Genomic DNA, 15,799 nt, shown 5'->3' with positions numbered 1-15,799 from the left:
ACATCATTTCAATGTGATTATATAACAAAGGGCAAAACAAAGAAACAAAAATTAATTCCCAAGACACTAGGCAGCAAAAGAAAAATTGAACTGCAATGACTACATGGTATCCTACGAGAAATACTCCAATGTGCAAATACTATAAGCCTACCGTTACATAATATATTTTGAAGGACAGAATGTCTACATATTCGTTTATCAAGAATTCAAGATATAACGAAAAGGCAAATACTACAGAGCCATTTACTCCTACAAGTTGATGACAGAATCTCATTTGGGGTTTCTAAGAACAATGATGACAGAGTCTCCACGTAGAAACATTTTGCTGATGAATCTATCCTTGTTGACTGGCTGGGCCTTTTTCTTTCCTTTACCAGTCTTTGGCACCTGATTGTACACACAGATAGCTTAGAAGATGTAACAAGTGCAAGGGAAGTAAAATTCTAAAAGACAAACCATACCTCAGTCCACATCTCCCTGACATTTTCAAGAACCATGTTGCAGTGCCTGTCAAAAGCCCTTACACGACCCAGAAGCTTTTTGTTGTTCCGACAATTTATCAGTACCTGCATAAGTTAAATGTTGAATTAAAAAAAAACCTCTGAGCCTGCCTCAGAAACCATAAAAAATAGTATATATTATAAAAATGAACATACCTGAGTATTATTTTTAACACTCATCATGAGTACAGATAGTGGTCCGGTGTTGAACTCCTCTTCCTCATTTTTACCCGCAGCCTGTAAAAAGAAGTGTGTTAGCTTGGCAAAGATAGTAAAGCATAGTAAGCAAGTCTCAAATACTAAAACTTCAAAATAATAAACATTACAACAGGAAAACCAATATCATGCAGAATGATTGACAACCAATAATTCCCGCACAAAAGACACATTATCATAAGCTAATAAAATCCCTTTGCCTAGGTAGCCTGTTTAGTGGTTACATATGAGCAATGACAAGCAAAAATTGGGCTAAATTATGCAAAATAAAAATGTACTTAACAGAACTTACATCTTCCTCCATTGGCCGGCTTGAGAAAAGAAAGTAGGGAAACAAAACAGAAATATTAGTACTTCAGGAAAAAAAAGGTGAAAATTTAATAATAATATCAACAATACCAATAGAATTCACAAGGAGAAGAGTTACAGAATCAATACCTCATTTTGGAAGGAAAGTGCAGTTGAGAAACTCTTCAAATAAAGTCAAAACTGAAATAAGAGAAAACATGAATCAAATGATGAATTAAAAAAGAAACTAAGTAACTGGGAACCAAAACTTTAAATAAATTGCAGAGAATAAGAAATACTATAACAGATAAGAAAAGAAAGGGTGAAAGGGGGCAAACAAAAAGAGAAAAGGGAAACATTAGCAAGCCCCTTCAGTGCAGGCCTCCATGTATTTTCCTCATGGACAACTAGGAAGAATGAAAGTTATTTTTCTAATCATCTCCAGAGGTAGGGGGGTGTGCAAAAACAGGTTTGGTTAAAAATCTGAACCAAACTGGTTTCAAACTGTGTTAACCAGATCAATTTTATATCCAAATAGCTAAACAAGTTTAGAAAACTGTTAAAAATCAAACTGGATTTAAAAACGTTTCTGGACCAAACTGGTTCTGAACCAGTTTTAAACCGGTTCTAAGAAGCAAACTGGTTTCCAACTGTTTTTTTCAAATAAGAAATTGATTCAGGTGAAAATCAGTTAGGTTAATCAAACCGGTTTTGTAAAAACAATTCAGTTAACCATTTGTAAAACAGTGCATTTATTTTTTTCAAACCAGTCCGGGTAAAAACCGGTTCAATTTCAGTTCAGTTACAATCCGGTTTGGACCAGCTTTTTTTTGTTCACACTCCTACCCAGAGGCTAATGTGACTGATTCAACTTTCAAGGCAGGGATAGACATCGGAATTAAAGGACTAACAACTTGTATGCAAGTCAAAGTGGGAATCTGTACATGAAGCTGCAAGCAAACAAGAAACTACCCTATACAACAAAACATACTTAAAAAAAGGGTTAAATTAGTATTTTGGTCCTCTAATTTTTAAAATTGATTTGATTTATCTTCAATTTGGTTCTCTAATTTTTAAATGAGTGGTCATGCCTTCTAAATTTTGGCCTGTGTTTTGCACCGGTTTAAAACCGTTACTAAGTGGTTTTAAGACCCCACAAAATACGGTTTCTTATCACCGCCAAGACCAAGTTGAATAGATTTAGAAAATTAGAAGACCAAATTGAATATAAAAAATTTGAAACGCTAAAAAATAAATTAGAGTACTAATAAACTAATTCAACAAAAAAAAGCCTCTTCAGTTCAGTTCTTGATGTATTTTCATCATCCTCAGACTTTTTTACTGGTTTACTAACATGAAATTAAGACAACAACAGAGAAAACACAACATCACTTAAAAAAAGACTTAATCCGAAACCACGTTGCTTTGGGTGAAAATTTTAGGAGAAAATCCTTTTCAAAATCCCTAAAAACCTCAGACCCTAGGATTCCAAGAAGGGAGAAGGAACACGATATAGAACAGCCAGAAATGAGAAGCACAAACCGTTAGAAAATCAAAATTTTTATATGAATCGGATCGTAGTCAGAGACAGAAGCATGTCGAGAATCAATTACGCAAATACACGCATAGGAGCACGGATTGAGGCACAAAAGCATAAATCGAGAAGACAAAAAAAAAAATATAAGCAAAAGCAGCATACCTTGATTCAGAGGATGGAGAAGATCTGAAGCTGCGAAGTGAAGAGTGAAGCACCACACTCAGAAGTGAAATCGATAAACCCTAACTCTACTTTGTAGGGGGTTTTCAGTTCAAAAACGAACTTGGTTGGGCACGACCATTTCCATTCGGCCCAATACCCTTGGGCCTGGATGACCTAATCATGTTAACAAATCTGACTCCTTCTTTCTTTTTAAAAGCAAATCAACGGCTGGGATAAAAAATGCTCAAAACTGCTATCGTTTTAGTCTGATAAGGTATTCTGAAAATTATATACCACATCCTCCTAGAAAATTATCCAACAAATTATAGCAAACTCCCTTCAAGTTTACTCAAATTACATATGTACTTCCTCTTTTTTATTTACAGAAAATTTCTTAACTTTTGTTTTCCTATTACACTAAAAACCCCTACATCTCACACAACGTTAGCTCCGTTTGATTTACGGGTCGTGATTATAATTCAAATTCATTATTTTTATGTAATTAATATAATATAAAAAATATATGTTTTTGTATTTTGCATGGAATTTATTTCTATTTTTTATTTATTCATGAGGCATGGGTATTTTTTCCCCTAAAATACCCCATCTCAAATACTTCGTTAAGCCCCTTAAGCAAGTTTTTTTTTAATGAATGGAAATTTCCAAGAAGAATTATCAACAATTTTGACAGAGAAGGAAAGACAAAAGTAATGCAAAAGAAAGGAAAAAATACATGTATAATTTGAATAAATCTCTGGAAATATTTATGTAATTTGATCAAAATTATATGTATGACAAACACTTGACAGTGGAAATGGTAGAGTTCTTATTTTTGTGATGATTCATTAATTCAACAGGAATTAAGTGCTGACGCATTTTTTTCACATTAAATTAGTACTACATTTTTAACATTAAATAAGCTTGATCCTTTATTTTATTTTTTGAATTTTATATGTACTACTTTTTTTTTATAGATTTTGTAATTTCTAATTTTTAGATATAACATAAATATTCGAATTAACTATGGAAAAAAATTAAAAATAATCTGAAAAGGAAAATTTACTTATAGAGCTTGATTGACTTAATTTAAAATTAGTCGGTTTAGCCGTGCGTTACACGGGATTTTTTTTTAACAATTAATTTTTGGGAATCTTAATTTTGGTTTTACTTTTATAAGATTATACAATTATATCATAATAATATCAACATGAAATTTTAATCATAATATTCATAACATAAAATAGTCAAATATAACATGAAATATTGTAGGATAATCTCATGAGTTACATGTAGCAAAATGCAACAATACTTAATAACATTAAACTTTTAAAAAACCTCCTTCTTTGAATTTGTACCCACTGCAACACTTTTGCCGGCCTTCCGTAATGCAAGAATAATATAGAACATCAGATTGCCAAAGTATATTTTGCAAGTCCATTTGTTTCCTTTACGATCAATTAAATCAATGATTTGAGTATGGATGGCCTAAGAAAATTGACAAAATTCCAAAAACAAATACAGCATCAAAATTACCATAAATATTCAGCAAAAGAAAAGATTAATATAAAGATACATACTCAATATAACATATAATACTGTAGGATCATTTGTTCTGTTACATTCTACAAAATCTGACAAATAAATTTTAAAAATTTAACAACTTTAGAGAAATTGCAAAAGAGTACATCAGTTTGACTTTGATTAACTCCAAATTTTAAAGAAACTCCTTTAAATTTGTTAATATATTATATATAAATTTATATTAATAAATTTATTTACAAATAAATATCAATGTATGAAATATGTAAATTTACCAGGTAAAATAAATAGATAATTGTTGCCTAGAATTAGACATTCATTTTGCATGGATATATATATACACACACGTAAAACAAATAAATTTCTTTGGATAAAATCTTAAGAGAATAATTTGGGAAAGAAAATCCTTTAAAAAAAGTTGGGTAAGAAAAATGAAAACGAAAATACCAAAACTATCAAAACCATGAACAATATAAATATACTAAAATCATATTAAAATCAATTTTATAATCATATGCTAATGTATTTTTTTACAAAATTATTATTCTATTATTATGAATTGTGCATTTTTTATACCAGTAAAATTTACATATATATTTAATGTGAATAATAAGAAAATAGAAATGATTTATCAACATTTTTAAGATTGTAAATTTTAAATATCATATGAAAAAAACTGAAAACAATTTGAGTTGAATTTCATTAAATATGAACTAATGACTTTAGTCAAAATACAAATTTTATTAGATAAAAATAAAACGTTCAATAAATTAGCATAAAATTAAACAAAATTATTTTAAAATAATTATACTGTTGAAGTAAAAAGTACTAAAATTATAATGGACCTTATTTTTTTCCTCAAAAACCAATGTTAAATCAAATCATCCACTTCCAGCCACCAAAATAAAATTTTCATGAGTCTTTAATGACTTGATCACTAATATTAACATACACGCGTCGTGTTAAATTTATTTTAAATAAATAAATTTATGTTTAAGCCAAAATAATTTAATCAAATCAATTTGATTTGTTAAATGGTAATATAATTTTTTGGGTAATATATTTCTATATACTGTAACGCATAAGATATAAGTATGCAAACCCAAATAATTTAAGGATTTCTATTTAATACCTTATTAAATTTAAATTTGAACATGGAGTCATCTAAATTTATATATTATTTTACATTTTTTATTTTTACGTAAGTTTATATCCGATGATAAAATGTTATTAGATATACATAGTGTTATACATATAGAAAAACAAATAATACCAAAAGCTATATAATAAAAAAAATTAATCAACGCATTTTTTTAATAGTAACTTTCTATATACAATACTTATTTTATTCAGTAATTTAATAATAAAAGTCAGTTGGAGGGAAAAAATATAACTTCATATATCTTCCGAAAATTTGAAGGTGCAAAAGTTCTACAAAATTATGATTTATCACCTATGCTATATATCTTACAAGTTCATATAACTTTCTTTTACTGCCTAGAATAACTTAAACGTATCAGCTTGATAAATGATAATTGAATTGCCTAATTGCTAAATCATACTTTAGAGTGTAGAGTATCTCCAGATATTTTCGTGCATAGAGAGAACTTGTGTGTCCAACTTTACATCTCCCCCATTTTACTCCTTTTATCATGTAAATCACAAAAGAAGTTCATTTAAAACGTTGGAATATTACACGATTGCATAATGTCCAGAGTCTTAGTCTTCTTTTCACAAAAAAAAGGAGTGCAACAGTGCTAATCATGTCTTTGCTTCCTTTTTGTCTTTCAATTTGCATGATAGATTAGTGGTTGGAAGAAGTCCCATACCGATTGAACACTCTAATAGCAAAAGACGTGACTAATGTTTCTGCTGTTTAGGATTAATGATAACCACTATAGGCTTTAAAAAAAAGTTTAGTCAGAAGATAGAAATCAAATATTAATATAGATAATAAATACATTTAATGTGCACTATACTGTATGGTCACAAATCACAAGAAAGGCTAACAATGCATAAACAGAGGTCATACTTCTTTGAAATATACCCAGACCAGAATTATAAGTTAGGAAACTAAACTAAAGAAAAGAATTACACAGCATGAAACTTCTAGAATGCGATTAAGCTACACTAATAGGCAAAGCATTATGTAGTACATAGTTTGGATGATCTGTGTGGAGCTTGTGAGATCTGAAGGAATCCCTTTAATTGAAGCAGCTTCTTACAATTGTTCTCGTAACAAGTGCATTCATAAAAGATTTCAAAAACTGAAAATTTGGTTAAATTGTAACAATTAAATTCAATAAGGATCCAAAATGTGTGTCGCACAAATCAAACAAACCTATAAATTGTAACAATTACATTCAATAAAACAATCCAGTAGAGAAAACAACTACGCCACCTATCCTTCACTTATATATTTTCAAATTTTATTTCACAATAAAGCAAATGCGTCATGAGCTTGGTTAAAATTATATCACAGAGTTGCTTATTAAAAAGAACTAACAACTTCAAATATTGTTTCTTGTGTAAAAAGTCCAACTCTAGCTAAATGCTCAGGATCATTATATTTGGGAGAGATGAATGTTACATATACAAACCACTGATCTGCATATTTGCTCATTCGGTGCAAAGTTCAAATACAACTTGCAAGTTTGAATCTTCAAATTTGTTTGCCTTCAAGATGTTTAATTACAAAGAAAAAAAAATGAAATTTCATTAAAACTAAAAATAAAAATCTGCAAAAAAAAATATATATATATAAATAAATGATAAAAAATAATAAATCTCACTGACAATTCTTTGGACTGATTTTTGTACAGGAAATGTACTTGAGAACTTTGTCCGAGGCATTAACGTAACACTCTACAAAGGCTAACAATAATCTGTAAATAAATAAATAGGGGGAAATGAAAAAGAGGAAAAAATAATACGATACTCAATAATATTAAGGCTTCATATAAACCGTGCTTATACTTGTCAAACAAAGAAACCCTCCACCATATACAAAATTATGCAATTCTTAAAATTTTCTCAGAAACCATTTATTATTTTGGAGAGCAGAACCTGAAAATTAAAATGGTTTAAACTCAAAATTTGTGAGAGATTAAGGAGAAGCAACGTGTTTGGGCATATATATAGGAAGATAGACAATAGGGAATATTAATTGGATAGGTTGTGGAACCGTATTTTAGATGTTGGAAACTGGTTTAGTGTTGGAAAACGATCAAAATGTCTATTACCTAATGAAATAGGGGGAGTTAGAGATATTAATAACCATAATGTTTGTGTATTGAGCAATAGAACGTTTGCTACCAAAATAAACGTGCATATAGGATATACAGAAGGACAAATAATTAAATAGATAGTTAAACGTGCATGAACGAATAATTCGAAGAGCCCGAATTAATCAAAGATGGCTGAGAGAACATGTCTTTGTCATTAATGTCTATTTTTACGTCAATTGCATGACCAGCGGAATGATTTCACGTAGAATTAAAGATGAATAATGCAGTTTAGGCGGGCAAGTGGACTGATTTCACGTAGAATAGACCATCTTTAATACACAGTTTAGGCGGGAGATTGTAACTGCAAAACTTATTCGCTTTATTAATAAAAAATATATATAATTTTTCAGATTTATAAATAAGTTAATTTTATATTATATCATTGATATAGGGAATAAATATTTTAAAGATCAACAAAACATACAAGAATATATCATGCTTTCACACATTCTCACCATAATAAATAAATTCCTCCGTCACTCTCTTATTAGTTGCAAGTCAAGTCATTTTAGGCGTATCCTAATACTTAGAGTTGATGATGAAAATTAAGAAAGCCCGTAACTTAAAAAAAAATTGCTCACTTTTATCCAATTTGTGTTAAAAGAGTTGACCAAGCAATCATTTCTTTCTTAATTATAAGATATTTTAAAAAAAATATTTGAATCTTTTTATAATTTTTTTTAATTTTTATATGTATTAATTATTTTTTACTTAATTATTCTCTCTCCAAACATTAAAAAAAATTAAGTGAAAAGAGAGATAAGAAAAAAAATAATTTTAGAATGATAATACAATTAATTAACATATTTTAACATGATTAACTAAATTAATTACTTTACTTAAAAAAACAAATTAATTAAAAGATTTTTATAATTACGAGGGAAAGAAAGTAATTCACAACCACGTTTAATACTGCAAATATTGATCACACAGAAGCATTCTCTCAGCAGATAGAGCACTACTGTTTTGTCCGAAATAATAATTGTTTGAGTGAAGAGTCCCAATCCATTGGGTCCATTTACTTTTTCATTTGGAAATGTGAGAATACAAACACCACTGTAAAGCGACAATAGAGGTGACACTACACTGTTTCGACTACTTCTGAATGTTGAAAGGGAAATGAAGAAGTTCAAAGGATATTGAATTTTTTGGCTGAGGCCATGGATCAATTACTTATTTCCAACTCTCACGCATGAGACACAAAGTGCACCAATTTGAATTGTTACGATAAAGTGAAATATTCTACCCCACTGAGAATGAAAGATGTACACACAGGAATAAGGGGTATACAAATCAAAAGCTTAATGTTTTTCCATCGTTGTGAAACCCAATTACATCACCCACCAAAGTCTAATCTTGTTGAAAGTAGGATAGAGAAATGAGAAACTACACAGTTTTGTTCTTTCTGGTTTTCCGTGTCGCGTGGTTTGAAGGCTAGGCTAAGAAAAAGGTGCCTATACTACAATGACAACAAACACCTGCACCCGGAGAAAGTATTAGATAATTTTGAACCACCACCAAATGCATAGTCTCGATAAATTTTTATGTAACATGTATTCAAACTTAAACACGTGTCCACAAGTTTTTAAAGTAAATTTACGGTTGAGATTAATTTAAATACAATATTCCAATTTTACAAATTCAAAATTAAAATTAATTCTACCGAACTTTAAAACAAAGGAATCATACCTCAATGCACTTCCTTTGTGATCCATTGATTAACTCAATCAATTTTTTTTTCTTCGATGATAATGTGAATACGTTTCAATTCTAGATGAAAGTATTGAGGCTGTAATTCAAAAGTTCTCTGTGACAAGTTCCTCCTAGAGATCCCAATTAAGTTTAGTAAGTGGTCCCATAAAGATAAAATACGAGAAAGAGCGACAATAGCAGGTATGCTATATTAGTGAACGACGTTCTTCCATTCCATGTTAGAGTAATGTACACATAATCAAATGTATTCCAAGGAACAGAAATGGGAGTGACAGTTTAGCTTCAACCGCAATGTCTTCAACTGTGTTTTGTCTTCGAGCTCTTTGATAGCAACCTTAAACGAATGAAAATCAACGATGGGGCCACTCTGCTTTATTCTAAAGCAATTATACAAAGAAAACGAGAAAGTACGCACCAGCAAAAATACACTGCAGGGAAAAAGAAAAAAGAAAAAAAAAACGATATTCACACGTAAGGCCTGTTGCTGAGAAGATACAGCCACAGGAATAGATGCAAAATAGAAAAATATGGAGATTGTTTTCCTATTCTTATATTAGTTATTTACAGCCTCAAGAGCAAAGAACACAAGTATATAAAGATAACTGCAAGAATTTGATTCTAATTATATAATATGTGGAAGGTTCTGCTAAACTGTGACATGTGAAGATTAATTTAGACTTAAGACATCTTTATCTTGGCTAATTACAGCCTCAAAAGGGGGATAAAATAAGGCATTTGATACCATCAAAATGAAGTGCCAAGCCAGGTTATGGTGATTGGTGAACAGTAAATGGAAAGAAAAAGGGCTGTAACAGAGAGCACATATATGTTCCATAAACAACTTAAACTGTATAGACTAACTGATTATATAACAAAATAAGGCAAAACAAAGAAATAATTCCCGAAACTCTAAGCTAAAAGAAATGAAAAAAAAAAAAAATCAACTTCAGTATGACTACATGGAATCCTACGTGAAATACTCCAAAGTGCAAATACTATAAGCCTACCGTTACATAACAAAAGAAACTAATCATGCAGTTATACAGAAGGCCTAACTTCTAGACCAGCCTCCATTGCTGATTCTCTTGTAGCAGCAGTAGTCTCTTCTTCAGCTTCACCAGACATCTCCTCCAGGGATTTTCCTTTAGATTCAGGAACCAAGAATGTAAACAGCATCCCCAAGAAGTTAATCACACCCAAAACTATAAGTGTATTTCTCAGCCCAATGGCATTCTGAGCATACAGGTAGCCAAAAGCCCCTACCATTGCCCCTGCTTTCCCTGCTGCAGCTGATATGCCATGGCATGTAGACCTTAGCCTTGCAGGGAAAATCTCTGCCGGCACGACGAATGTGGTGGCATTTGGACCAAAATTGGCAAAGAAGAAGGTCAATGAGTACAGCACAACAAACCCAATTTGGTTGCCCTTCATGGTCCAGTGGTGGTATGGAATAGCTAAGGCAAACATGAACACTGTCATGAAGAAAAAGCCCATCAACTGAATTGTAAACCTTCCCATCTTATCAATGAGTGCCACTGTGAACCAGTAACCAGGTACGGTACTGCAAAGGGCTATGAGGGTCTGTGCTCTAGCAATTTTGAAAACCTCTTCAACGGCATTCATGGTTTTTGCTTCAGGAATCCAACCAATTGTACTGAAAATGTCTTTCTGGAAAAGATTCTGACTATAATACGCAATGTCCAACAGGAACCAAGTAGTGGCTGTTCCAACAAGGTGAAGTCCATGGCGGCGAAGGAACTGTTTTGTGAACAAGCCAAATTCATTCCCTCTTCTTGTGTCCAATTGCTCAACTTTCTCCTGTTCAGCTTCTATCTCAACTTGCAGCACCTTTGACATATCTGCAGCTGCCTGCTTGGCATTCTTGGCAACCAAGGCAGTGTACCTTGCAGTCTCAGGCATTTTCATTCGCCAATAGTATGTGAGCAGAGCTGGGAGTGCACCAAACATCAAGATTATCCTCCAAACATAATCAGCTTGTGGCACTGTGGACAAAACTGGGTTAACCTGGAATGCTGGAGCAGGGTACAGGGCCTTGAAAGCAGATGAAACTACAATTGCAACCGTGCCACCAGCCAAAATTCCAAAACCTTGCATGGCAAAAACAGCAGCTATGAATGCCCCACGAGTCTTCCTGTTGGCATACTCAGACATGATAGTGGCTGAAAGAGGGTAGTCACCACCAATGCCAAATCCAAGCCAGAAACGGAAGAAGCAAAGAGTAGCCATAACAGCTTTAGGGTCTTTGCCAAAAGAAAGACCAGAAGCAATTGAGCATATCACCATGAGCATAAGGGTCATCCCGTAGACACGTTTCCTTCCCATTTTGTCACCGAGCCAGCCAAAGAAAAGCTGGCCTGCAAGGGTTCCACAGAATGCAACACCATTGATGGCAGCAGAAACATTTGATGGCAGAGAGCCAGGCTTGTCGTGGCCTTCAAAGTAGTATATGCGGCCAAGCAATTTGGTGACAAGGGAGATGCAAAAAAGATCATATGCATCAGTGAAGAAACCCATTCCAGCAATCACAATTGCTGTGAAATGGTACCATTGTGTCTTGGCAACATCGAGTGCATTAAGCACTTGCAACTGATCCCTAGCCATGTCTGTGTTTTGTCACAAAACTCTCTTCCTTTAGTCTCCCAGGTACCTTAACCTGAAATAACCAGAAGGCGGTGTTAGACGAGAGTGAACATGATACTGATTAACAAGAGAAAATAAATGAACCATGAATCAACGGTGAAAGCTAAGAAAAGCGATAAGGTGATGACAATAAGACAAATTAAAGAGCTACAATTTCCACAGTAGTCAATCTGAATAAAAAAGGTTTCAACATGGGGGCCACAGCTTCTAAAAGTGGGACTGAAAACCAAGTGCACAACATCGTGATCGTTAAAAATAATTCTTTTCATCGAAAATACATGGTAAGTCATGGCATCAAACAGATTCTAAGATTTCAGTTTTTAAGTCACCCAGTGCAGCACCAATGTAATGACTACAAATTTTGTTTATATAATTTTTGCTGTTCTCTTATCATAAAGTCACCAAAGAAAAAGGTTGACATATTCAACTATAGACCATCATAGTCCCTCAACAAACTGAAGCACGTAAATCATTGCATTGCTATTAAAGGAAGTTTACGTATAGTATAGTACACCTTATGCCCAACAATAAAAAGAGTATTTTTCTTGGGAAGAGTATTCATGTGATCCAGGGAGTCTAATAGTCAAATATCATAAAGTCTTACATATCTAAACATTTATTATCAATATTCATAGACCCAATCCAACAAAATAATTAATTAATTTAACACTTTAAGAGCTACTAAATTTATAAAAAATAAATATTTTTAATATATATATATAAATTTATAATGATAATTTAAATTGTAATATAAGTTTTATTTTAATATCTGATAATCATTTAAAAAATATAAAATTCAATTTATTTAGGAATAGAAATAAATGTAAAAGATAGATTAAAAAACTTTAAATAGGACTAAATTTTAAATCGTATATTGATTTCGTTGGAATACCTCAAAGTTAAACTGAAAAGGCCAAAACCCTACTTACAATCCTTTAAAAAGTATACATTTAAGAATATTAAATATATGAATAAAAATATGATAGTTTAAAAATGACCGAGAGATTAATTTTTAGTTGTGAGTCTAAAAAGAATTCGTAATTGAGGGAACCAAGAGATGGCATGCTTTGTTGGAATGTTTGTGGATCTTGATAAAATATTAATAATCAAATACATTATGTTAGATTTATCAAGAGAGAGGTTATGAAAAATACTTGAAATATATAATGATTAATTAAATAAACGCATCAAAATTTAGACAATAATCACAAATAATTGATTTAATGTTCTTTCTAAATCAAATCATTTTATTTCTTATGAAATTATCGTTTTCTTTTGAGATGGAGACAGGATAACCTATTTCAAAATTTGGTATCTTAGAAATCATAACCGATATCAAATCTTAAACTTATTAGGGTTTTCATTGTTTCAAGATTTGGTATCTTGAGAACCACAACTCATATTAGGTCTTAAATTTATTAAGATTCTCATTGTCCTCTAATGAGCTAAATTAGTTTTTTACATTAAATCCATATTATATTAATTTTATGTTGACAGTTTAGTAGGTTCACTAAATTAGATCATTTATATTAAACTATATAAACTCATATAAATGCAAATAATAAATATAAAAGAGAATATAATATGCAAATAAATTCCAGGAAAATTAGTTGACTTGAGAGCATCACGCTTTTATTAGAGAAATGCTAGGTTTAAATTATCGAAGCCGTTATCCCATAAAAACTTCGCAGAGCAATAAAAGAACCCATGAGCAATGCTCTGCTATTTGATGTCTACAAGAACAAATTAAAAAAAAAAAATCGATCCCAACCCCTCATTAAGAAAAAAGAAAAGAAACGACTAGAACAGCTAAAGAGAATGATTAAAAAAAAATGAAGAAAAGACAAAAACAAAGACGCATATATACATATATATACCTCGATCGGTGGTAGCACGCATAGAGAACAAAGCAATATCGCGCGCTTTTCAAACGTAGGAAGAGTGCAGGGAAACGCACAAGAAAACGTCACCTTCAGCAAGTGAAAGGGAGTGTTCTTGTTCCTATGCGTGAGAGAAACGACGAAGAAATATAATAGAGAATGAATAGAATGCTATTGTTGAGATGGAGGGAATGGGTAATGGTTCTGTATTTAAGTGCAGCGAATCATATCTTTTTGTCAAAAGATCAAAACTATAAAAAAAGCATATTCTCCGCGGGTTTCCCTCCAACTTTTTTTTGCTATAATAGTAAAGATAATGGTAACTATTAAGCATTAAGATGTATGATAATTAATTATAGCAGTGTTAAACCTCTTCAAGATTTGCATATTCAAAAGCATATTCTTCCCATTTACCTTATTGAACTGTGGCATTAATTGTTGTGATGTTGTTGGATAAAACTACTATCTCTAAATTATTTTTTTTACATCTCTGTTACTTAAAATTTCACATTTACCTTACTAAAATGCATATCTCAAATATTTAAAAATTTCTACATTTTGTTAGGTAATTAAAAAAATTATGAAATTTCAAAGGTGTGAAATAGGCGTTTATGGTGTTTAGGTATAATATATCATTGTTTTATGAACTTTGATTTATAAATAAAATTAGTAAGGTTATGTGATACATACGCACTCATTATGTACAAACTAACACTTCCAAATAATGTAAAAGTTTAACTATTTTCTATTCTTAGAAATAACAAAAATTATATTATAGATTTATAATAAATAACTTAAATTGAAATATATAATTATTTTAATTATCAATAATTTATTTTAAAAACAATTGATTTTTTTCAATTTTTTTTATTGAAATTCAATTTAAAAATAAAGATTAAATATGGTAGATCAAAAGAGACAAACACTCAAAGAAGATCAATGGTACATATAAAGATAAACAAAAAATAATAAAAAATGGTTGAGAATGACTGAAGTTTTTTTTTTTTTTTTTTGACTAGTTGAAGTACATATTGAACGAAGAGGAAAAAAAAATTCAAAGTGTCTAATTAAGAGAATGGGAAGTATGAGAGTTTCACTCCCAATTATTATATTCTACTTTGTCCATTTCGTTTTAATTATTGTGTGAAAAAAATTTAAAATAATTATCATTTTAGTTTTTTAGTATAACATCGATTACTTTTTTATTTATATTATTTATAATATTAATGATAAACAATAAAATCTTTAAATAAATTAATGATGATATAAGGTTAATTTTATAAAATTACTATTATTGTTTATTTATTTATTTTATATTTTTTATTTTTGTAAAACAACCGTTTCATTATAATTATTGCGTGAAAATTTTTAAAATAATTATCATTTTTGTTTTTCAATATAATATTAATTATTATTTTTTTTATTTATATTTTTATAATATTAATGATGGACAAGAAAATCTTTTAATAAATTAATGATGATATAAGATTAATTTTATAAAATTATTATTATTTTTTATTTATTTTTTATTTTTTTATTTCTGTAAAATAAGCTAGAATAATTATTATTTTAAAATGGAGGAAATAATTTGTAAAATAATAATAATAATAGACTTTTTTTACAGGCCCACAGTATAACAGTTTTTACTATCTTCTAGGCCCAAGCCCACATATCAAATATAAAAAAATCATTACAAGAAAAGAGATGAATGAATAGTATTTACTATTTACAGACTAACTTGCCCAAAATATTTACGTATATCATTTAATTTTTAGTCCGATCAAAAAATTTGGTCAAACTTCACCAGCATTAATTGGTCAATTGTTCAGTCTTTGCATTGGAGCTAGGCCAGTTGAAATGAACAAAGACTTCGATAAAATATGCAGGAAGCGCTACACTCTCACAATAGATTTATCCTGAGATATTGTGTATTTTATTCATGTATTTTCTTTATTCTTTTTTAAGTTTTAGTTGTGGTCAAATGTTTTTAGTTTGCAACGAGGAGGATATTAGTGA

The 15,799-nt window shown here is 30.5% G+C and overlaps 2 protein-coding genes and 1 non-coding gene across 3 annotated transcripts; all 3 read right to left on the bottom strand.

Moving 5' to 3' along the window:
* Positions 1-6: 6 nt before the first annotated feature.
* On the bottom strand, positions 7-2,856 carry LOC114403832 (small nuclear ribonucleoprotein Sm D2-like). The gene is made up of 6 exons (XM_028367021.1): positions 2,704-2,856; positions 1,155-1,205; positions 1,009-1,027; positions 657-737; positions 462-566; positions 7-387 (listed from the first exon to the last, which is right to left on the bottom strand). Exons 2-6 carry the CDS (start codon positions 1,157-1,159, stop codon positions 271-273), a joined length of 327 nt encoding a protein of 108 aa, XP_028222822.1. The 5' UTR covers positions 1,160-1,205; positions 2,704-2,856; the 3' UTR covers positions 7-270.
* LOC114403986 lies at positions 1,370-1,453 on the bottom strand. Its single transcript, XR_003664751.1, has one exon. It is a non-coding gene; the product is annotated as a small nucleolar RNA Z159/U59 (small nucleolar RNA).
* Positions 2,857-10,067: 7,211 nt separating the features above from the next.
* Positions 10,068-13,947, bottom strand: LOC114403831 (inorganic phosphate transporter 1-4-like). Its single transcript, XM_028367020.1, has 2 exons — positions 13,781-13,947; positions 10,068-11,916 (listed from the first exon to the last, which is right to left on the bottom strand). The coding sequence occupies exon 2, from the start codon at positions 11,862-11,864 to the stop codon at positions 10,281-10,283; it is 1,584 nt and encodes a 527-aa protein (XP_028222821.1). The 5' UTR covers positions 11,865-11,916; positions 13,781-13,947; the 3' UTR covers positions 10,068-10,280.
* Between the last annotated feature and the right edge of the window lie 1,852 nt (positions 13,948-15,799).

Source organism: Glycine soja, chromosome 20 (assembly GCF_004193775.1).
Source record: "Glycine soja cultivar W05 chromosome 20, ASM419377v2, whole genome shotgun sequence".
NCBI lineage: Eukaryota > Viridiplantae > Streptophyta > Magnoliopsida > Fabales > Fabaceae > Glycine > Glycine soja.
Note: the sequence above shows the minus strand (reverse complement) of the source record. Positions and strands in the feature narration are given on the sequence as shown.